The sequence below is a fragment of the Fringilla coelebs genome, assembly GCF_963513975.1.
Source record: "Fringilla coelebs genome assembly, chromosome: 3".
Taxonomy (NCBI): Eukaryota; Metazoa; Chordata; class Aves; order Passeriformes; family Fringillidae; genus Fringilla; species Fringilla coelebs.
The window spans coordinates 112,245,062-112,269,423 of record NC_140030.1 but is presented as its reverse complement, the minus strand read 5'-3'; the positions used below and the strand labels follow the sequence as shown (position 1 = coordinate 112,269,423).

Here is a 24,362-nt window from a genome sequence, read left to right as displayed (position 1 = left end):
GCCTCTAGTGGGTTTCCCCGTTGTGCATCCGGCAGTGATGCTACAAAATGTAAATATCTGGACTTAGAAAGTTGTCGTGTTACGTGACAGTATTTCACCCTTTATATCCAATTCCTAATACATTAGGAAGGAGAATATTTTTAAAGCTCTAGAACCACATCCACAGTCACATTGCCCTGTGGGCTTGCATGCTTGTTTTTCATTCAGTTGCTTTGTATAAGGTTGTGGTTTTTTTGCTTGAGTTTTAGAGGTTTCCTTGTGGCTCTCTGATGCCATTCCTCTGGCTGATGCCATTTTAAGCTTATGTATGTCCAAAATACTAAAATATCCACATATATCTGTCATTGGGTTTGAGACATTCATGAAAATTCTGCTCTGAAGCTGAGTCTTGAGAAAATTCTGATTTCTGCAGATCACAACTGACAAGCAGTAGTGTGTATATATTTAGGTGTCTGTATGTCATACAAACTTACCGTGTTCTTTTCTGTCCTCTTCAAGCCCTGGTATTTGCACAGCTTTGCACCCTCTGGGTGCTGGCTCAGAACCCTCCAGTAAGATTTTCCTGGCAGGGAGTTGCATTTGCCCTCCATTCCATCACACCCTGGTGCTTGCCAAGGGCTGGCCTTGGAGGCACCTGGAGGTTCCCAGTGTTCTCCTGTAGTCCAGGATGAAGCATTGCAGGGCAGGTGGCAGCAGGGAGGTGCTCAGGGCAGGCTGGGAGCTGTGGCTTTGCTGGCTTTGGAGGTTAAATGAGGCTTCCTTAAATCTGCAGGGCAAGGACGATGTTTATGACAGGATGCTGCTGGACTATTTCTTCTCCTACCACCAGTTCATCCACCTCCTGTGTCGAGTTGCAATCAACTGTGAAAAGTTTACTGAAACTTTAGTGAAAATGAGTAAGTATCCAGGTGGAACAGCCACAGATTTTTTTTTGGTGTGTGATACCTCTGAGTCCTTCTGCACTAAGTTTTATATTCAGAGTTTTTAAGGAAAAGCAGAGCTTGTGAAACTTGTTGTGGTTTGGGTATTATTTTATCCACAAAGCTTTTGATGTATGTATCATAAAGTGCAGCCTTACCCACATGACTGAAATGTTTTGGGCTTGTCTAGAAAAGACTGAGGTAACCACTGAGAATTCAGTCTTACTGTACAGTAAGAGTTTAATACAGGACTCACTGAGGCTGTTTCTGGGTGATTGGCTGTTTGAATGGCTTTGGATCACACCCTGAATCCTCAGCAATGGCAATTAACCTGCAATATTTTAATTTTTGTGTACCTACACAACCCCGAGGGCGAGTTCCTCAGTGTGCACAGACCACAGTGTCACACCAATAATCTCACCCAAAGAGCAATGAGAGAATGTCCTTTTATCCCCTGAATCACCCATCTGCTTGTTGTTTGTCACACTTCCCCAGTGTGTTTATTATCCAACTGTGAAAAGCTCACGGACACTACAGCTTTCTGATCATACAGAATGCTTGGAATGTGATCCTGTAAAATGACAGAGCACCTTGGCACTGCTTTTCTGAGGAATTTGCCTGTGTCTCTCAAAGTTCTCCCCCACTGACTTCTTCCCTCATGCCATTGCAGGTGTCCTGGTTGCTTATGAAGGTTTGCCACTTCACCTTGCGCTCTTCCCCAAACTCTGGACTGAGCTTTGCCAGACTCAGGTAAGAGTCAGAACCAACAGAATGGAAACACAGGCAAAACACCCTGAATGTGGAACAAAGAACCCACAGCTCTAACTGCTGGGTGGTGTTCAGTAAAATACTCTGCCTGTGTTGCTGCTGTGCTTGAGAAGCCCTGCTAAATCAGATACAAAAATCTGGTAAATTCTGATTGCTCTCTGCACATCCTGCAAAGGCTTAACAGAGCAGCTCCCCCCAGTAATGGTGGTGGGAGTGCAGGAATCCCCTCATCCTGCCTCTGAAATTCCAGCTTTTCATGTAGCACAAACACTGGGAGGATGAAGGAAGAGTGAGGAGGTGTCAAAGTCTGGGTGTGACTGCAGAGCAGCCTGTGGTTGGCTCACAGATCAGGAGGCTCTGTCCCTGTCACTCACTGGCCTTTCTGGGGAAGGAGCTTCATCCCAGGAAAATGGGGAATAAGAACTGTCAGTAATTGATCTGTACCATTTACTGGCATCTGATAGAGCTGAGCTGTTCCTCAGTGGGTCTGGCCTGCAGTTCCAGTGCTGACTCTGCCACCTTCTCTCTCCCTGCCAGTCTGCCATGTCCAAGAACTGTGTGAAGCTGCTCTGTGAAGATCCAGTTTTTGCAGAATATATCAAATGTATTCTGATGGATGAAAGGACCTTTCTTAACAACAACATTGTCTACACCTTTCTGACACATTTTCTCCTCAAGGTAAGTGATCTTTTAGCAATAATTATTACTCCAAGGAACGTAGGCACTGATGCTGCTTCCTTTTTCAATTTTTTTTTCACAGTTCAAATTTTTTGTGGCTTAAAAAAAAAATACTTTGTTTCCACAGGTGCAAGGGCAGGTATTTTCTGAAGCAAACTGTGCCAACTTAATCAACACTCTAATTACAAACTTAATAAATCAGTATCAAAGCCTAGAATCTGACTTCAGCAACCAGAGAGTTGAAATTTCCAAAGCAAGCTCTACATTAAACGGGGTGAGTCTTTTCTAAGGAACAGGAGGCAGCTCATTTCCTCCAGAAACTCCTCAGTGCCTTGTGCCAGGTGTTAGGCACTCCCTGCCTCACCTGAGCTCCTGGAGGGGCCATGGGAAGTTGGGAATATGAATCTGACTGTGAGGAGCAAAGTGTTAACAACTGCAGGAGCATTAATGGTGGGAGTGCTGTAACCCAGCAAGGTTTTGTGTCTTGGCACGGCTCTGTCACCTCCAGGATGGATCTGTGTTCAGGTCAGCAGATAGTGAGTGGGCAGTTCCAGTGGTGTGAGTAGCTCCAGAATGGCGTCTTTGGGCTGCTCAGAACAAGAAAAGCATCTCCTTATTGCACAGCCTCTGTGTGCAGGATTCATCAAACACCAGTTTGAAGTAAGGCTCAAGTTTGTTTCTCTATTTGCAGGACCTCCGAGCACTTGCCTTGCTGCTTTCGGTGCACACTCCCAAACAGCTCAACTCGGCTCTGATCCCAACTTTACAAGAGCTTTTAAACAAATGTAGAGCTTGTCAGCAACAGAGGAACTCATTACAAGAGCAAGAAGCCAAAGAAAGAAAAACTAAAGGTTTGGTGTTGCACGAATGAGCCTGTTAGCAAACGAGTGCAAGGTTATTTTGTTATACAGAATACAGGGCGGGCCATTCCCTGGCTCCAAGTCCCAGTAGTGCACAAAAATCCCGTTTTATTGCGGAGCTGAAGTTGCGAGTGGCACGAAGTCTGTGAGGAGATGAGTGTGTGCTGCTGGCTGTGCTGTGTGCAGGAGGGGGGGTGTGAGCGGTGTTCTGAGCGTTCTGAGCGCTGCCCTGTGCCCGCAGATGACGAAGGAGCCACGCCGGTGAAGCGGCGGCGCGTGAGCAGCGACGAGGAGCACGGCGGGGACGCGGGGGACGCCAAGGGCGAGCCCCGCGAGGCGCTGACCCCCAGCAGCGCCTCGGACAACGAGACCCGGGACTCGTCCATCATCGACCCGGGCACGGAGCAGGAGCCGCCCTCCCCCGAGAGCGGCTCGGGCCGCGAGTTCCGCGTGGAGGGGCCCGCGTTCCCCGAGGAGGCCGCGCTGGCCCGCGCGCAGCACGAGGAGCAGCCCGGCGAGGCCAAGTTCGAGGAGTGCAAGGAGTTCAAAGAGCTGCAGGCGCCCAAGGACGCCGCGGGCGCCGAGGAGGACTCGGAGTTCCCTTCCACGTCCATCTCCGCGGTTTTATCCGACCTGGCGGACTTGCGGAGCTGCGATGGCCAAGCCTTACCGCCCCAGGACCCCGAAACTAATTTATCAATCAGTTGTGGCCATTCCAGAGGACTTCTTAGTCACATGCAGCAGCATGACATTTTAGACATCCTGTGCAGGACCATTGAGTCTACGATTCACGTGGTCACACGGATATCCGGGAAAGGAAACCAAGCTGCTTCTTGACATTAGATGGAGCATGTCTGCTTTTAAGTCTTCTTTTTCTTTTTTTTTTTTTTTGTTTTGTTTTTTTAAATCCTTCTTCCCCCCCCAAAAATGCTGTTTGTATAAGTTTTGCTTATTTCTGTTTTGTGCTTCAGTTTGTCCAGTGCTCTCTGCTTGAATGGCAAGATAGATTTAGATGCTTAATTCTTGGTCAGGCAGAATTCAAGATTATTTTTTTTTAATTTTATTTTATTTTGCATCTACCGTACACTTTCTTAAAGGGCAATCAGATAATGGCTATGTTTTATGTAATTAAGAGTTCACTGTAGTGGCTTTCATTTAATATGGCTGTCTGGGAGACAGGGCCTCCTGGCCCTGTATGATGTAATTTAAACTTATGGCATTTTTACTGTGTATAATATGGTGTCCTCTGTGCCAGTTTTGTACCTTATAATCGAGGCAGATTGCCTCAGATCGCTGTGGTTCTTATTATCAAAATTAAGTTTACTTGTATACTAAACAACCACAAGAAATTTGATTCTGTAAAGAATCCTCTTTAGCTGTGGCCTGGCAGTATATATATGGTGCTTTATTTAACAGAATACCTGTGGAGGAAATAAAGCACACTTGATGTAAAATTAATTGTTTTATTTTTATTGACATGATCAATTGCTATTCTGTGCACTTCATTAAACTGATTGTGATGACTTTTCATTGGTTTATAATATGTTGCTTCAGTCTTTGGATTTCTCAGCAAAGAACTTCATAAGTGCCACGGCAGCAGAGAGAAATGATGGGCAGAGTTGAGATGTGATGCAGATTTTGGTGCCTGTTCAGTGTGCACAGTGTTCAGCCTCCCACTGGAGTGGGACTGGTGCTTGTGTTGGACCCCGAAGTGCTGTCAAAAGCCAGCGGAACTTGGGACCTCCTCTTTCCCTTATTTTAACATCTCTTACAAAATTTCTCTCCTGTACCATTTACAGACTTCCTTTCTTCTTTCCCTCTGCTCTCTCTGGCTGTGCCCCTCACTTTCTGACAGCTTCTGCACCCCTGCAATGACTTTATCATCCCTCCCATTATACTTCCCCCTGTTATTTCTGAGTAATAGCAGTTTCCTATGTGACCTTATGGACTGTCAATGCTACTGGTTCTAATATCTGATTAAACTCCATTTTCAGCTTCATTTTCCAGTTGCTCATTTGTTTTTCTATTGTCTTCATCTACCTTGGTCTTTTTTCTTCCAAGTTCTTTCATTCCATCTACCCTTCACTGCAGTTTTGCATCACTTGCTTCTCCTTGAGTCTGTGATGCTGTTGCTTCCTTTGAATTTACTCTCATTGGTTTCAATGTTCTGTAATTAATTTGTCTTCAAAGTTTACAAATTTATATGCATTTTTATCCTGAATTTACAGTCACTGCTGACACTGGTAAGTGCTTAAGTTGGTATCCTCATTATTCAGACATGAAATAATTGTGGGTTTGTTCTCTTTAGGAATAATTTTATTACTTTTTCTGATAAGTCTTCCCCAGATTGTAACTCCAGAGAAATCATCAACAGCTTCTAGTCATAGTCTTCTACTATCAGAATTTTTCTGTCAAGGAAAACATTGGCCTACGGATGAAAACCTGAGCTGCAGCAGTTGTTGGAACCCCTTTGGGTGAGTAGTTCTCTCATTTAATCATCCTTATTAACACTGTGCAGTTGGGGTGGTGTCTGAGCTGCTGCCTGTTGCTTTATGATTTCATAAAGGACACACAAACACTGCACCATTAATCACGTCAGGATGACCAGAAATACGGTGACTCTTACTGCTCTTCTTTACCTCCTCATTTCCCCACTGGGTATTCCTGCAATTTTTACCAAGACTTTTTTTGCAATAGAGTTTTTTGAACAGAAGTCAGCAATACCTGCACAAAGGTGTTTTCATTTTCCAGAGCCTGTTTCCAGGTGTTTGTCCTCTGTCTCCCTCACCTTCTGTGCTCTGGAAGTCATTATTTCCTCCGTTCTGTTCCCCTTCTCTCACTTGAAATCAGTTTTCTGGTTGTATTTTTCTGCCTTTAAAAATGTTCCCTTATCCCACCTTTGAAGGCCCTTTAACCCTAAACCCTTTAATCTTCCATTGGTTTCCTCAGTCTCTTAAAAGCTTTGATTTTCTTCCAGGTGTTATGCCATTTCCCATTTATTATTACTTATTTCTACCTCCCATTTAACCCCTTCAAAATGAAGCTTTTAAATACCTTCTCCATGCACAGGCAGCCTCTCCTGTGGCACTTGAAATGCTGAGATCTGTGAAGAATTCTGCCCATAATCTTACAAACCATGTCTTTCCCATTGCACTCTTTTTCTCTTTGCCTTTCTCAGAGAATTACCATCTAACATCTTTCATTGGGAAGTCCAGGAGAAATTTGAGCACCAGTTTTAGAGGGAGATGGAGCAGCTCCTCCTGATTTTCCAAGGGTTTGGCAGGCTCACACATGGAGCAGGGACTGCAACACTGGGAGCACAAGTAAGTCCTGTCTTTTTTAACACCAGTGAGGGCAGGGAGACAGGAAAACCAGGGGATTTCAGTCACTGGGACTGCAGTTTCACTGTTTGAAGGAACTTGGAATGCACAGAACCACCTGCTCTCAAGGATTAAATCACTGCAGTATCTCTTCAACCACCTCCCCAAAACCTGCTGAAGCCTGAACTGTCTCAGACCTGCATTTCCCTTTGTCAACCCCTAGCCTGAATCATGTTTGTATTCAAGGCATCTGGCTTTTCTTCCTTGAATACTGAGGGGGCAAAAGGTAACTAAATTTTGAGCATTCAGAAACAGATTAAAATCCCAAATTTCTCTAGAGGTTGCTCCCCACCCAGCACCTGGACACTTCAAGCAGCAGCAGGCAACACCCAGAGAGTGCCCTGTGCCTCTCCTGTCCCTGTGGGGACTTTTTTCTTGTCACTACCACAGAGCTCACCTCACTTCAGAGGGGTTAAGAACTGACTGCAAACGTTTCAGGAGAGCCTGGCCTCTAGCAGGGAGCAGCACCTCTGGCTCCTCAGGGTGATGGAAGCTTTTTGGGTGGTAAGGTTGCCATGTGTTGGCATTCTGTAAAAATAAAATATATAGGACTTAACTTCTAAGAGACTTATTTAGTGTGGCAGTATCAGTTTATGGAGAAAATCAGCTTGATGTAAAGTCATATTTTTATTGAGCCAAGCATGTTTTCCAAAAGCAGCCTGCCCTATTGTGGTCAAATTGTTTCAGATTGCATATTTCATTTGTACATTTTATTTATAAAGCATTTGAGACCTAAGTCATCCTTGCTCACCTCGAGATGGTTGTATTAGGAATTACAATTTGTTCCTGTCAAAATTCTCTTTACAGTTGTTCTCTTTGAGGCACAGCATTGCAGAGGGCTGTCAGTCATTGCAGTGGAAGGTTTTACAGAACTGCAGAAAGAAAGCACTACTACTGTTTGTTTCTTCCTAAATAAATGTCACACTGAGGTCAAGGAAAGGAGTACAGTGCATGCAGACCTAATAATTACATGACATTGTTAATTATCTTTCCTAACACTGCAGCTGCAAAGAGTCTGCAGTTAAAAGCATCTAGCAAGGATTCCACAGAGGCTGTAAATGTTCCCCCCCCCCCATCTACTGCCATGGATCAGCAGTTTTGTAATCCCTTGCAGCTCACCTCTGCTGGGAACTCCATCTCCTACAGGGATTTAATTTTGCCACTTGATACACTGAATATTAAGGAACTGGAAATGCTTCTATTGATGGTGTAGCTCACCTACCTCTGAGGCAGGGCTCGCTGCAACTGAATCATTATCACTCTCAAGTTCCAGGCAAGCAGAACAGAGATCACTGTCCCCAGGTAAAGCTGTTGATATACACAGTCTGACTTGCCTCTCAAAAAACCCATAAATAGCGCTTAAACTATGTACAGTCTCATAGAAGTGGGTCTTTATTCTTCCCACAAATAAATTATATTTCTTCTTTTTTTAGAAAACCAAATGTTAACAAAGTATAAAAAGTAATGCCCTAACAAAACTACAGTGCTGTTATCATTCCATGTTGTCTTTTGATTGCTGCAGTAAAATATGTATTTCTTCAAAATATTGCTTCTTCCAGCATTGTCTTGTACTCTCTTCATGGGAGACAGGAACCCCTTTGCATTCCAGCTCCAGTTCCGACTGAGCCGCCAGGTCCTGGAAGGTCAAGGCCACGGTTGCATAATGTTCTGAGGGAAGAGAACAGGACCCTTCAGTCAGGAGCTTTTTAAAGAATGCCATTCCTTGCTGCTGCTTCCCTCTCAGCCCTGCCTGGCTGAGCACAGCCTCTTTTCACAAGGCCAGGGACCAAGGACGTGTCCAGCCCAGGCTGCTCCCTGCCAGGACCGGTTCTTCCCCCTGCACAGGAGCCCTGCAGCAGCAGAGCTGCTGGAACACTCACCCTCAGGCCAGCTCCTACACCGCCACTTCAGGACAAGTCTTTGGCTTGGCACCTGGAGAAGAGAAGGAGGTTCTCCCTGTTAGCACCTGAGAGAATTCCCATTCCAGTTCTCCCTGAGACACAGGGAGAGGAGCAGCATCCTCTGGCATCCTGGACACATGCATGTAAACAAGAGCAAGACTGGGGTCTGGTTTTTGAAATAAACTCTCTTCATTGAGCTCTCAGTGTGCTGCATTCTGTTCTGTTTCTGCTGTGGGAAAAGACCAGGACTCACTGGTTACTGCACATAAAACACTGATTTTCTTGCACACTTGGAAACAAGGACAAGCCCAGTTTTCCCCACTGAAATTTCAAAGTGTGACTGAGTGATTGTGTTACACAACCCAGCTTGGCCCAATACACAAGTCAGGCGCTCCTGCAGATGAAAATGGTTTTTAGGACATTTCAAAAATGCAGCTGAGCTCTAATTATCAGGTTTTTCCCTTCTATTTGCAACAGCATTCAGGTGGGACAGGGTAACGCTTGCCCTGAATAGAACAGAGATCATTTCCCCAGTTAAAAAGAGGGATTTGGTTGATAAACCTTAAACCCTTCTCCCTCCTCTCAGTTGCAAAGGATTGTGCTGGGTTTTCTGCTCCCCGTGCAGGTCCTTAGGTGTGGTCAGTCCCTGCTCTTTGGATGAGACACAAAAACCACACAAAAAAGACCATCTGTTTGGCTTTGAAATAGAGGAACTGAAATAGTCACTAGGCAAGCTGAAATTCACAAATTTATGCTGCTTTTTAGCTCAGAGAAGGAGGCACCCTCCCCCCCCCCCCCCCCCTTTTAAAGCAGAGCAGGAGCTTTTTACCAGTTCTGTGTATTCACCACTGACACAGCCCTCAAACATCTGGAGTTTGCCTCCTTTCTCTGCTTCAATCACAGCTGGGCACTTGGAGAACTTCTGTACCAACTAAAAAAAAAAGAAAAACACAAAATGCACCAGGCTGGGAGACAAGGGAGGGGAGCTGCAGGAATTAAATGAACTCTGCTACACCTGGAAGTATTTAAACACTCATGAGAGTTTTGATTTTATAGAGCATGGCAGGGGCCAGTGAGAATGTTAATGCTGAGAAAGTTGCACTGGTAAATACAGACCAGCACAGGCTCTGCCTCCAGCACAGCCACACAACTGGCTGTTCCCAGTCTGGGAAAAGGAGCAACAGCTTTAGGAGGGCGCAGAAGAGCTGCTAAGAGCCATTTCTGTGTCCCAGAGGTGGCCCCAGGGTGGTAATTTAAACCTCTCCAATACCAGCCCAGACTTGTTTGAAGGACTCAAACCCAAAATTGGTGATTCTGTGTTTCATACCCCATAAGCAACAGTATCATCAGCTCCAGTAATTAATCTAATTAAGCTGTGGCTAGCAGCAGTGCCATTACTGAGCCCTTCAGGCTCCTCAACAACACCAACATCAAAGAGCAAAGCTTTTGTTAAGGACAGCACAAGGAAGCTGCACCCAAACACCACAACAATGCAGCTCCACTTTGTTAAGGGAACAACTGGCAAAAAAAGCTCTAAGGCAGCCTAATAAACTCTCATCAAATGGAATTTGTACTTGATGTGTTCATTATTTATACAACTCTTCATCAGCATCAGCAGCCACATTCAGTTAAAATGCCTCCTGAAAGTATCACTTACTTCCTTCTTGGTGAAGATGCTGTAAAGTTCATCAGCTGGAGAGTTGAAGACTTCCCTCATATGTATCCTCACTGTTGGAATTTTTACTCCAACCATATCCAGAGCCTGTGATGTAACAGAGTCCTGCAAAGCAAAAGCACATTCACAGGAATTAGGGCGAGATCTTGACCCTTCCAAGTGCAGGCAGGGCCAGGGAGTTGTCACCTGCACCTTCTCAAACACAGGCTGTGAGCACATGGCAAGTGCACACTGTGTTTCTGCATTTCCTCAGCAATTTTACTACTCAGGAGTCACTCAGTTCAGAGGGAAAACCTGAAGCCAACACACCTGCACAGGGCTCCCACTTGGTTTTCGCTCCGTGGCCAATTCCTGACCAACAGGAGCTTTTGTTGGCAGAATCATTCCCAAGGTGAACTCTGCAATGAAGAAAAGCACTTTTCAGTGTGAAATTGAGCTGTTCAACACCCCTGACATTCAGATACTCAGTGGAGATCACCAAAACCCTGGAGAATGGGTAAGACTGGGCAGGACATAAAAATCCAGTTTTCCCAGTTTACTCTTATGCTGCCATCAGGAACAGACCTAACAGCAATTTCCCTTCAAAAGGCTTTTCCAAGTTACCTGACCCCAAACCAGAAACATCTGCACAGACAGATGTTCTGATCAAAGAGAAATAACACCCAAAGAAATTATTCTAAGTATGGCAGAAGGCTGGAGTGAAACTCAGTACAGCACAGGAGCCATCCCTGTCAGAGGCTGCTGCCCTCTGAGTTTCCAAAGTTAAAGAATCTTTGGATACCCTGAAAATCATACACAGTAGTTTCTCAAGCCAGAAACTGGTGGATCCAACTTGGGAAAATTAAACAGCATTTAACAAAGAGGTAATAATTTAACAAAGTATTTCACAATCAGAGGTGTACCTGATAACAATTTGACTACAAGCTGTAAATTTCGGAAAACTTAAATTTGGTTCACCTCTGGTTTACAAGAACAAGTGAAAATTTATAAATTTAGCAAGTTCAGGGTAATAAAACCTTAGAATCTCAAACAATAATGGCAAGCTTAAAGATGAGCAGAGAATGAAATTGTAAAGAACAGAAATAAAGACAGCATTATAAATTCTATATAAAACAAAGGGACACAAAAATAAGGCAGCAGTTGAGGCAAGGAAAGCAGTTTTTTAAAATCAGGCAACAAAAAAATCCAAATATTGGCCAGTCCAAGTAGGGCCAAGCTGAGCCCTGGCAGGGCCTGTGACCCAGCACAGCCTCAGTCACTGCAGGACCTCGTGGACATGGCCAGAAGAGATGCTGAGTGTCAGCACTGGCTGAACTCAGCTCAGCTGGTGACAGTCACAGACCCCAGCAGTGCAAACCCGGGGATCTGTCACCATCTGGGCAAGCTGTTCAGGAGAGGCACCTGCACAGGAGCGCTCCCAAGGTGCTGATTAATCCACCTGCTTCAATTTACCTGTTTTAAGTGCTTTCAGGTAGTCCCTCAGGGCCTCTCTGACTTTGGTGGTTCCTTCAGTTCTCATCAGCTCCTTCAGAACATCACCTTCCCCTTTCTTCTTGCTAACATTTATCTAGAAACAGAAAAATGACAGCATGTAAGAGAGCCCAGCCACGAGCCTTTGGGATCTGCCAACAAAGGAAAGTGTTTGGGCTTTGTTTACTATGCTCAGAGGACAGCTGCAATTTCCAATTCATGATCTTGGGGGAGCCAACCTTTGCTACAAGTCCTCTTAAGACACAAATAAATGCAGTAGCTCTACTCAGTCTAGTTCATCAAGCACAGCCAAGAGCTGCTTCCCAGCAGAGGCTGAAGGATCTGTGGAAGCCCAGTATCCATCATTATCCAGCCAACACAGAGATTCCCTGAGGTCTTAGGGCTGGGAGTGGTTTGCTGTGTTGGTTTGGGGTTTTTTTAAGACTACAAGCAGAGTTCTTCTCAAAATTGTAGTTAAAATATTATCACAATCAATAATTAGCAAAGCAAACTGCACATTCCTCATTGGTAAATGTGAGAACAGAATAAGGCATTATTCCAAGTATAATAAACAAAAGCATGAAATAAACTATCCACCTGGTAATTAGCCCACTTATTAACAGCATCAATCAAAATATGATGCCTAGATGTTGATTAACTTTATTTAAGAACTGTGGACCTATAACAGCCATAGCAGTGTTGCACACCTACCTCTGTATCATCTACCTCATTTTCTTCTGACAGGTTAGGAATTTCAACAGATCCCTTATGTTTCTCACCAGACTCTTTCACTGTACCTGTATTAACATAACGAATTCTTAAATGCATCATTAAAAACTATTTCCCCCACAGCAAGAGTTTTACACTTGGAACTCATTTGTACAAAGGTGTTACCTGAAGGGAGGGAGGTGCCTCAAGGCTGATTTAGAGGAACTGAGCAGCAACCTGAGCCTCTCGTGGGAGCTGTGTTCCCCATCCAGGTGCACCGAGGGAAGGACAGGACCCAGCTGCTCCCTGCACTGTGTCACCTGCAGTTGTCACCTGCTCTGACAGCCTCCACAGCCTGTCCCCAGCCCTGCCTGTGCATCTGAGGGTGGGGAGGGGAAAATCTTCTCCTTCTCCCCTGAATGTGTCTGCTCTGGATTCAGAAGCTCCCTGGAATGCTGGCCTTGCCCTCTTTAATTGTGAGAAAGCTCCCAACGTGTTACCAGGAGACACACACGAGGATAATGGAGAGGATACAATTGACATTTTTAAAATAGGAACTTGAGGTGCACATTCAGAGCACTTGATATCACTTTTAACCACTTTACAATGACTGCACACTGCAGAAAGAGTCAGCAAGCACAGGAATTATGCTCCACTTCTGATCCTTCAGGGCCAAGGCCCACCCCACTGAGCTGTCCCTGTGCTGCTCTGCCTCAGATTACACTGCAAAGATGGAAGTGAAGGTCTGAGGCTTTTTTTATTACACTGAAGACTCTTCCCCTTGGCCTTGCAGAAGTGCTTTGTTATTTAAATTAATTCACTAATTGGTAAGATCTCTTCAGAAAGCAACAAGAGATACAGGCAGGTCTGTCAGCTCAGTGTTAGAACATAAAAAAATCTAACAAGGTGCTTCATCAGCGAAACTCTCCAATTCCAACAGCCCAGGGCAGAGCAGGACTGCACAAGGGGAATTATCAGGAAGGCAGATGCAGAATTTCTGGGGATTCTGCACTTTCACAGGAGCCACCTGGGTTCCTCTGCTCCTCACCATCACTCTCACTACTTTAATGACTTCCCTGAGCCCCCATGACAGAACCCAACTGGTTGAGATCCCAACAAAAGCCCAGGTGCCTCCTGGCACGGAGAGGAGTGCAGAGCTGTTGGACCAAAGTGCAAAGATCCCTCCCCACTCGGGTCTGAGGCCAGGAGGGATTGCACAACACACAGAGCTGTCCATCCACACGCACACAGGGACAGCAGAAGCAGAGCTCCGAGTCTCCCAGGAGAACCTGGCACTCTGTAAAGCCCTGGGAACTGGTCAATGCCATCCTTGGGACACTCCTGGGCCCACAGAGCCACTCAGGGTGCTCTTCCCTGTCCTCTTCCAGCACCAGGATCAGCACAGGAAAACCACACAACGTGCTCTCTGCAGACAATGAAACCCAGCTCATTTTTGGCTGCTCCCCAGAAAGGAAGTGCAGGCGTGCAGGAAGGAGTTTTGGGGAGCAAAACACAAACCTGACTTCAGTCAGCTAGTCCTACCAGCAATGTTCACAACTCTTAAAATAAAGTTTCACAGTGACAGTGTCTGTGCTGGGCAGCAAAGTCCAAGCAGTGATCAAACAGAGCTGGTGCATCCACACCACACAGGCAGAACGCTGGTGCAGCTCTGCATTTTCACTACCACTGTAATGTGAACAAAGCTCTACTGCCTTTTTATCAATCAATCAAATTATGTGGTGGAATTTCACTGGAATTCAATAACAGACCTGAGAATAAATTATGTTTTGGTTTCCTGCCAGGCCAGTGTGAAGCACACATCTCAGCAAGAGCCAGCTATAACACACTGTTGAAATACCTGCTTTAAAAGGACAGACGTGTTTCCACAAAGCTTGCACCACAATGTGGAATGATCCATTAAAATCCTCATTACATCCTCTAAAAATGATAGAACGGCCATTTTTCTCAATTTTAGTGCCATTAAGTACACTCAGTCCCTCACTTTCTTGCTCCTTTCTTACCTAAATTGCTAAACACAATGTTTTTCTTACACTGGACTTTCCAAACCAGCTGCAAATCTCAGGGTTTTTATCATTTGTCCTTTCATACCCACCTTTTAATCAAAGCTTGAAGTCCTAGTTATCCTTGAAGACTTGTAGAACTAATTACAGTTTTTTAGTTCAATCTGAACTCTCACTTCTAATTTAGAGACCTCAAAACACACAACATGATGGCTAGCACAAAAAAAAAATCATCAGCCTCTGGGGTTTTTTTAGAATTCCCTGTGTAGTAGCCAACTCATTTAAAATGAAGCTCTCAAAGCCATGATTCACTCAGCACAGCAAAGCAGCCAGCACAAGTCAGAGCTGTCTCTGAAACACTGACCAGCACAAACACCTTGTAGAGAAACAGACCAGAGAGAACTTACCTAGAAACACAAACAAAATAGTCTGCCTGCTTCTAACTTTATACTCTGAAATAAACCACACAAAGCCGAGCTAACCTCTGCTTAAAGCTTCAAGTGATCTTAGCTGAACGTAAAGAAGCCAAAAAACTGATTACAATTATTTTATCTACACTGATTTAAAGTGCACGAGAGTCTAAGATTTGCCTTGCTCTCTGTTAACATTTACACCACAACTCTTTAAGTGTGGTCTCAGTTTATAACACTTGGCACATATAAAACTACCTAAAACAAACAAGAGTTCTCAGTTTGAAGTCCCCTCTTATTGTGGGTGCAGACTTCAATTCTAGATCTGTTCTGGTCCCAGCAATATTCCAGCCAGGCCGGGGCTGAGGAATGAGGACAGCATTTGGGGAAGCACAGCCTGTCACTTGGCACTACAATATCCAGGGACAATTTCCTGTGCAGGCTCATTCCATCAGCTGCTCCTGCTTCTTACTCCAGTGCAAGACAGGAGCCACAATGCGCTGTCAAGTTTTAGGCATTTAATAAACGGGAAGAATTCCTTGGCATCACCAAAAGCCAAACTGCAAACAAAGAACTTGTCATGGGACAAGCACAGCAGAGGGCAACTCCAAGAGCCGGGATTGCAAATGGATATGGCACAACAAAAAAACGCACGGGCATAGCCCCCACCACCCCAAATAATCAAAATTTTTTCTATTTCCCACTAAAGAGTTTTATCCTCCTGTAATTCGTAATTCTCAATGTAAACTACAGTTGGTTTTTGGAAAGAGCTGTAATGTGGGGTCTCCTCGGTTTTCCCGCTCCCCAGAGGCACGGAGGAGCACAGAGCTGTAACCAGGAGCTGTAATCCGGGCACAGCGGAGCTCCACCAGCGCCGGCACTCCGCTGTCAATGCCACCGCGACGCAGGCATTCACTTCTTGCAAAGCAAAGCGAGTAACCGCGCTGGCAGAGCGGGGACGCAGCGTTGAGGAATATGAATATGCGGTGGGAAAAGCCTGGCTGAAGGGGAAAGCCAAGCTCGGGTTTCAAGGTTATTTGCGAACACGCATTTCTCCGCTCCGGACTCCCGCAATCGCCTGCAGCCCCGGGGCCGAGTCCCTGCAGCTCAGCGAGACGCTCGCCTTCCGCCGGCCCGGCTGCTCTGCGGAGGGGCGGCCGGCCCGAGGGCACCGGGACAGCGCCGAGCCCCGAGCCGCCCCGGCCGGGCCCGGAGCCGCCGCCAGGGCCCCGCAATCCCCGCGTCCCCCCGTACCTTTCCAGCTGAGGCGCAGGTTCCACTCGTAGAAGAAGATGAGTTTCCCTTTGCGGCTGTTGCAGGACGCTTCGCCCTCCACGTGTTTGAGGTCGCCGATCTCGCAGCGCCCGGCCTCGCCCTCCACCACCAGCCCCTCCAGCACCTCCTTCAGCTTCCTCTTGGACCAGCTGGTCGCGTCCCGCTCCGTCCTGCCCCGGGAGCGGCGGGGTCAGCGCCGGCCGCCCGTTCCCCCAGCCCTTCCCGCATCCCGGCCCGTCCCGGCGCTCACCAGTGCCAGTTGTTCACGTTGGTGGCGTCCGCCCGCTCCTCCACGATCCAGCGCGGGTCCCCCTGGCCCCACTTGGCCATGGCGCTGCCGCGGCGCCGCCTCCGCCGCTCCCCCCGCCGGCCGCTTCCGCCGCCACCGCCAGAAGGTGCCAGAAACTTCCCCGCCCCGCCGGAGGAGGAGGAGGAAGGCGAGGCCCTGCCCTGCCCTGCCCTTCCTCCCGGCGCGGGGGGCGGAGGCAGCGGGGACGGCAGCGCCGCCGGCTCCGCGCTGCTCTGGCGCTCGGCGGCCGCTCCTGGGCCCGGGGAAAGGCTCCTTCGGGAATGCTCCGGGGAAAGGCTCCGCCGCGCTGGAAAAGAGGAGAGAAGGGGGTAAAAATGGAGGAAAACAGGAAAATTAGAAAACAGACTCTCGTTTTCAGACGCTGCGGCGGACGCTTCTGCGCAAAAGAACAGAATTGATGTCCCAAAATTCCTCGATGTGAAGCAATGACACGGCAGCGCCTCTGGAATCGGGTTTATTGTCTTGCCCATTTGACACGTGCCAGAAGAAATTAAATACACAGTGAGCCAGCGCTGCTGCTGGGGAAGCAGCCCTGCAGCACGGCACTGCAGCCCTTCCCGCATATTACACGTTGTCTTCCTTATCCATCCTTAAAACAGCAACAAAATTAAAATCTGGATAACATTCCCATATTCTTATTGCTCTTTTAATTCTGAGCTGTTCGAATGAGTCTCATTGTGGTTTTTCTAAAAATGTTCTTCATCGAGTGTCCTTATCAGAGGGATAGATCATCACCAAACTCATCGTTTTCAGACTCATCATCTCCAGGCTTATCGTCTCCGGGCTCATCATCTCCGGGCTCAAGGTCCAAAATCACTGCCACCTCTGAAAATTTTACTCCTTTCAGTTCTTTCTCAGGGGCCGGCAGTGTGGGCTGAGGTGTTAAGGAGAGAGCTGGCTTCTGATTTGTGTCTGTTGGAAAGGAGTCCTGCAAAAAAGCATAGCGCAGGTGAGGCAGAAAGCACAAATTATATATACCAATATAATTTCTCCAGAAAGCGTGGAGAAATTATAAACGGTGGAAATCATAGAATTGTGATCCCCTTACTGTTCACATTCCATGAAGAGAGTCATCACTTCTGGATGAAAGTCCTGCTCCTTCTTCTAGGCATAGACAAACAGCCCCTCCTCTTAAGATTTTTTTATAGAATCACAGAATGGTTTGGGGTGGAAGGGACCTTAAGAGATTGTCCAGCCCCAACCTCCTGCCATGGGCAGGGACACCTTGCACTACACCAGGTTGCTCCAAGCCCTGTCCAGCCTGGCCTTGGACACTCCCAGGGATTACTTCACAAGACTATTTTTTAATTCCATCAGATTAGATTTTTTGATAATTGCTTCAGTTACTTGGTGAATAACGATAAAATACTTTTCACTCCATGCTTTGCAGTCAAAAATCTCATTACCTGTTCTGTTGTGAATCTCGCTGTGGGCTGGACCTCCACATTTCTACTTTCAGCAGCTTTTTCAGGTGCTCCATTTTCCTCACTTGCACCCTTGTACTCCAGCAGCACTGTCTCCAGGTAATTGTCTTCTTCAGGGGCCTGAATTTTGTCTTTTTCAGCATCATCTCCTCTGGTGCCTTCCAGGTTGTGAAATGACATCACCTCAGTTCTCCTAAGAGAGGTCAGAGAATTCAGAGCACCACAGACAAAAATCTCAGCCTCCCTAGAACCAAGAGCAGCATGTACACTGATCTCAAAATTAGTGGGGTTGTACCCAGGAGAATTAAGTAGCTTATTGTATCCTGAAGGGTCTTTTCTGCATTAGGATTAACGATTTGCTAAAGAGTAAGTAGGAGTTTGCCTTTGATACAAGATTAAAAGGTATTAACTTCCTTCAAGTGTAGAGATTTTTAATTTGTCATTTTAAGGGTCCTTAATAATGGACCTACAGCCTAGTGGGAGATCCAAGGAAAATCCTATGGTACCAAAATAAACTAGAACCACGGTTTTTATATGCAGTTTTTTATAAATTTGTGATTGTAGTAGTCTACTTACCCATTATTCATGTGCTCTGGTTTCTCTAAGCTTTTCAGACTTCCATTTTTGTCATCTGCCCACGGGTTATCAATGCCCTCCATAATATCAACTTTCTTAACCAAATCCTGTTTCCCATACTTTCTGAAAATAATACATTAAAATAATAATTTTTTTAAAATCTTTTTGAAGATTGGCTTTACAGTTGTTTTAGAAACAGAAGATGAATTATTTGTGTTATAAGTTTAATACACAGCATTTATTTTCAGTGTTGTTCTGGGGATTAGTTTGGAGTATTTCCTATTTTTCCATAATGGTAGCAGGGTAAATTGTTTGGAAATTGTTTTCCTCTACCATGTGGCCCTGCTGCCACTGAAGTTAAGCAGCAAAAACCCCCCTTGATTTTGTCATTCATGGTGTTGGAAGAGACCCATGTGCCCCCCTTGACAGTGAACATTTCTGCTGCCCACATTTCTCTGTTTCAGAATGATTTGTTTCTGCTTTTGCTGTGTGACAAGCACAAGAAGAAACAACTTCCAGCTGTGTGTGGTGCATCCAACAGAACAAATCTCGGGCAGTGCTCCCCCAAAAGCCGCTAATTTATCAGACAAACACCTTTCATTAACCCCAGCAGCTGTGAAGGTGAATGACAGCGTGAAGGCAACCCCTGGGTACCTTTTCCTCTTCAGGTCCAGCAGGACATAGGCCAGGAAGGCGATGGAGGTGCAGGCCAGCAGCACCCCCAGCACGATGGCAGCCGTGAGCTCCGGGGGTGCCGGGGCCGCCGCAGCCTCCGGCACGGCAGCGCTGACGGATGCTGAGAACACCTCCTGCAGCCCCAGCTCAATGGCAGCCCTCTGCTCCCTCAGCTTCCTGGGGACACAAGGGGAGATGGCCATGTGCACCTCACCTGCCTGCTGCCTGCAGCAGGAGTGAAGATAATACAGGATGTACCCCCCTGGTCTCCAGGATTCGGGCTTGTCGTGCCTGCCCTTCAGGAAAAGCTCTGCTTTCCAGCCAGCGGCCCTGCTGCTTGTGACCTAAAATGCTGCAGAGCTTGGGCACCTGAACTAGAGCCACATCACTGAGAGTCACCAAAGAAATGGAAAATACACCTCAAGTGTGGGGTTTTAACCAACAGTCTGCCACTCTCATATATATCTATCTATATCTATATATCTATATGGCATGTGTATATATATATCTCTCAGGTGTATATATATATATAAAAATATAGATATCAGGTCAATATATATTTTAATTACATTCTTTCTTTTTTTTTTTTAAACTGACTTTTAAATCCAATTTGCACAATGAAACGGCCTTACTCATGTTTTTGGCAAACTCAGAAATAAGCTTTCAGTAGATAGTGAATCAGCTTTCTGAATTCTAGAATGTCCTGTCTGCAGGAGCTCTGACCCCCAGAAGTTGGGCTGTGCCATACAGACCTTTTTACATCTTCTGCAGGTACTTCCTGGTGGGCCTCATCAAAAGCAATGATGTCTACTTGGGTTTCATCAGTGCTGCTCCTTGAATTTCTGTCAGACTCTTTGGAATAGATATTAAGCACATATATATTCCATCCAAGTTTCTCTTCCAGGACCCTGGCATCATATGAAGAAAACATTTTTAATTAACTGGGCAATGACAGATTCTTTTACTCTGGAAATTAAATTAAGTAGTATTTAATACAACACTTGGCAGATATTAATTGATACTAATAAAAGTACCTTGGCAGGTATTTTGATTGAAGCATGTAAAAATGCAGGATTATCATCAGCCAAGGAATTAAGCTATTTGTCCAAAATTGTTGAGTGATTGGGTAGCAGAGGAAAAAAATATCTATAGATTACTATTAACAGTAAAGGTGGGGAGGAGGGAAATTTGGTCTCATAATCCTCATTGTTTTCTCCTCTTCCTCCAGAGAATTCGTGCTGGATGGGACCAGTGGCCCAGTTAATCCTTCATTCTGGTAGCAGTCAGCACCAGCTGCTTTCAAGAAAGTTTTCCATTTTACTGACAAGGACTGGTCCATAATAGCACCAACATCATAAACTCATTTTTCCCACCTTCAGAGGGGTTTCCCTTCACAAGCACAGGACTCAGTCTTTCCAATGTAAATACATGTTTTTGTGTAGCCAGACAAAAGATCTTCCATCTTTGTTAACATCCCCAGAAGGCCAATTGGTTTTAATTTAATGGTGGGTTTGCTTTGTGGTGTCTGCCCTATGTCTCCACATTTTTGTCCTGCTATCCATGAAAGCCTTTATCCTAGGCTGTTAAAAATGACACAAACATCGAGGTGGGAAGAGACCACATGAAATTGTCTAGTGACCTCTTTGAGATGTGTCAGCTTCAGGGTAAAAACTTACATGGCAAAAATTGGATTCCTGTGAAAATTGGATTCCTGTGAATTCGCTCAAATTACTCTGAGCTATGTCAGGTTGAAGGCCTGGCTTTTCCTGAGCACTGGCTGTAGGCTGTCAGACCCCTATATCCCAAAGGGACTCTGAATTTATCATTAGATATTATACCAGAATAAGCTTCACAGTTTCAAAAATACCTTTGTACTTCAACACTCTTTCTTTCCACAACGCTGATCTTCTGATTAAGCACCAGCGTCACAACGTTGCTGCTGGAACTGGAATCAACAGTTACCTAATAAAGAAACACAGGTAAGATTTTCTAAAGCATTTGTACCTCTTGTGGATTCATCCAAAAAACCTCAAACTAACAACAATAACAAAAACCCTCTGGTACAAAATAATTGTCATCCCAAAGTCAGTTTTTGTGCCAACTTATTTTTATATGTCAATGAAAATGGCAACCTCAATTCTAGTATGTAAATATTAATGTATCTGACAGCCCTGTTGACAGAGTTAAGTAATTTTGTAGTTTTGCCATTACCAAAATTAGCCCTTCTTGTTTACAATTTTGACATGGAAGTAAATCAGGATTATACACAAAAATCTCCCTTACATTGACTGTTGTCTGGGCTGTGAGTCTTCTTGTGCCTTGGTCTGCAGCTTGGACTTCCAGGTAAAATATTCCAGCTTTTCCTGCTACAGAAACTGTAAAAATCTGCCCTGTGTTCTCATTGATGTCAAATTCGTTGCTTTGACCTCCCACTAAGCTGTACTGCAGACGTCCATTGTCTCCTGAGTCTGGATCTGTGGCCTGGGTTTAAAAAAGGTCATTTGTGACACTCAGCCCGTGCCTGCCGGGCTGCACCTTGTCCTTCCAGCCATGAACTCAGCACTCAGGAGCAGATTGAAGGCTTCTCTGATGCAGTGGGAGAAACCCAGCTCTGTGCCAGGATTTGTCCTTGTGGAGAGCACGGGGAGTACTCTACCTGGACTGTGGTGACAGGGTACTTGTAGGGCACGGAGCTGGGGATGCGGGCAGAGTAGGAGCGGCTGGAGAACACGGGCTGCTCGTTCACGTCCTGCACGGAGATGGTCAGCATGGCCGCGTTCTGGGCAAACAGGCCTGGGGAAACACAGGGAACAACCTGCACCAGCACCTCCTCACATCAAACTTCACAGCTTCTAGAGAATCACAGCTCCTCTGTGGATTGCAAACACAAAGCATGTGTCCACTGCTCCCCTGGAATGTCGCTCAAAGCGAGAAGTTACCTGAACGCTGGACTTGTGCAGCAGGGAAGACTCTTCTGTTTGCTTGAATCAAAATCACATACTGAGAAACTTCCTCATAGTCCAAATTAACTGCTGTCCTCAGCTCACCGCTCTCAGGATCCAGTCTAAAGTGACCTGAAAGGACAAACACGCACTTCTGCTGTCACAGCTGCTGTTAGCTGCCCTTGGGATGTTTCCATACTGCTCTGCTCTGAACAATGTGAAATTCAACACTTCCACTGGCCAAGCAGCAAAGGCATCACCACAGCTGGGCTCCTACCCCACACCAAACAGCTCTGAAACGGGCAAAGGAGCAGTAAATGTGAAAAAGGATTTCACGTGATTTATTTCACAAATAAGGAGAATTGCAGGTCTTTCTTGCATTGCTCCATTTTTAATGCATTTCCAAGTTTTCTCTCAGTTTCTATGTACTTCCTTTGTTGGGGGCCAAGTGGAGCCTGGGCACAGCTGCAAGAGGGCAGATGCCTTAATATGAATGCAAGGAAATGATGGACTAAAAGTGATTGGCAGGGAGGAAGCTGCTTGTTAACAACACTTTCTGTTTTGGCTCTCCCAGTCTCTAAATTACCCTTATCTTATAGTTTAAGATTAAAAGAAGCCATTTCTTAGCAAGTTACCACCCTTCCTAAAGCCAAAGATCAGCAAAGTCAATGCTGAAAAGCCCTGAAAAAAATTCTCTGCGTACTCATGTTTTTAAAAAAAGTTTTATCCATGCTCTCCATCTCCTCATTTATGCACAGCAGCACCTGCCATGCAAAAGACAGGTTATGATGTTCTCCTGGCTATTTTAACTCATAAGGGGGCTGGTACTCACCTCTTTCATTGCCAGATACAACAGAGTAATCAACTGGTTTTCCTGAAGTTTCAACCACAGCAAAATCATAAATTAAATAATCCACTCCAGTGTTTTCCGAAACAGAAACGCTGATGCAGGAAATAAATTATGAACCATAATGTTAAATTTGCCAACAGTGGTTGCCCAGGCAGACTTTGAAATTTAACTTTTTAAAAGAGTCCTCTGTGGAAAATCTTGCTCCCTCCCCCCAGTTGTTTGCCAGTTCTGCCCAACTTTCAGAATGCAGTGCAAACCCTGGTTTTACAGCCAGATTTTGGGTCCTCCTTGAGTAAAACCTAAGGAAAAATGTTTTCTAGAGTTCAAGAGAAAAGGGACGAAGAGTCTGGCTTATAAAAGCTGCAAAGTAGAGAAATAAAAGCCAGTGCCTCAGCTCACAGTCACAGAACCCAAGCATAGCAGAATTTCCTATGTTTTGCTTTAAAAAAACCCCAAAACTGATGTCCTTTCTTCTGCACGGAAAAATATGAACGTGACCTTCAGCTTTGCTCTGTTTTTTACCCCCTGGTGAAGACATCCCAGTTATTGAAGTGAATGTGAAAGCCTCACCTGATCTCACTTGTGTTGAAGTGAGGAACGAATGGACGGTTGTCAGACACAGTCAGAGTAACCAGGGCAGTGCCATTTAGAGGAGGAGAGCCTTTGTCCTTTGCCATCACTGTTAAATGCATCTCTCCAGATCTAGACAGGTTTCCAGTTGTAATTATCTTTCCCTCACTCAAATCCTCTATCAGGAAGAAGGGGCTCACTGTAGCATCTGGGAGGATGTAATACTCAATGAGGCCATTCTGCCCCTGCCAGGAAAGGAACACAATTTCATGGAACTGGGAGTGTGTTTGGAAGGGCAGGATAAACACTGAAACAAGAGATCCAAAAAACATCTAAATGTCTCTAGTGAAATTATTTTGAAAACAGTGGGGTTTTTTTAAGAATTAAAGCAATGGTAGGGTGTGTACAAATTAAAAAAAAAAAAACAACCCACAAAGCAGAAGAAAATACACAATACATTGGTAATTTACACAGTAAAAACGTGGCAAAAAGTCCCTAATGAAAATAAGTTAGATGTGTAGAGGGGGACAGTCCGAGTAGTGAGGGTGGCACAGGGAGGACAAGTGCCACTCTGCACAGCTGAAGGAGGAGTTTCACTGGATCTCAATGCAGATCTCCCACAGTTCAGCAATTTTCAAAGCCAATTGAGCTTTTTATACAGAATCATTCAAAAGGCTGATATAAAAAAGGGCTGTTAGATGATTAGCAGCAATGTACCACAGCTGCAGCTATTCCAACCAAAATTATGCGTGAAGAAATAGCAAGGCACCTGCTACACCTATTTTGTTGTCACTTGGAGATGTTTCATCTTGTAAATGATATAATTACTAGTGATGTTGTCATGGTGATGTGGTTGACTACTGGATATCCCTGCCAGTGCCTGGATCCTATTTGATGGGTGTAATACAGATATATCAAACAACATTACATTTAAAAATGGGGACAGAGA

At 45.4% G+C, this 24,362-nt stretch overlaps 2 protein-coding genes across 7 annotated transcripts in view; one reads left to right on the top strand and one right to left on the bottom strand.

Moving 5' to 3' along the window:
* USP34 (ubiquitin specific peptidase 34) overlaps positions 1-5,181 on the top strand; it is a 112,959-nt gene extending 107,778 nt beyond the window's left edge. For all 6 annotated transcript variants that reach the window (XM_084203103.1, XM_084203102.1, XM_084203106.1 and 3 more), the window contains 6 exons: positions 773-896; positions 1,591-1,670; positions 2,226-2,366; positions 2,494-2,640; positions 3,058-3,217; positions 3,468-5,181. In XM_084203103.1, coding sequence (XP_084059229.1) covers positions 773-896; positions 1,591-1,670; positions 2,226-2,366; positions 2,494-2,640; positions 3,058-3,217; positions 3,468-4,063 — 1,248 coding nt within the window. In that variant the 3' untranslated portion in view covers positions 4,064-5,181. The remainder of the gene's footprint in view (positions 1-772; positions 897-1,590; positions 1,671-2,225; positions 2,367-2,493; positions 2,641-3,057; positions 3,218-3,467) is intronic.
* Positions 5,182-6,979: 1,798 nt separating this feature from the next.
* LOC311151432 (activator of 90 kDa heat shock protein ATPase homolog 2-like) lies at positions 6,980-16,443 on the bottom strand. Its single transcript, XM_084201880.1, has 9 exons — positions 16,317-16,443; positions 16,046-16,236; positions 12,364-12,449; positions 11,635-11,749; positions 10,492-10,580; positions 10,165-10,287; positions 9,337-9,438; positions 8,487-8,538; positions 6,980-8,274 (listed from the first exon to the last, which is right to left on the bottom strand). The coding sequence occupies exons 1-9, from the start codon at positions 16,394-16,396 to the stop codon at positions 8,099-8,101; spliced, it is 1,014 nt and encodes a 337-aa protein (XP_084058006.1). The 5' UTR covers positions 16,397-16,443; the 3' UTR covers positions 6,980-8,098.
* Between the last annotated feature and the right edge of the window lie 7,919 nt (positions 16,444-24,362).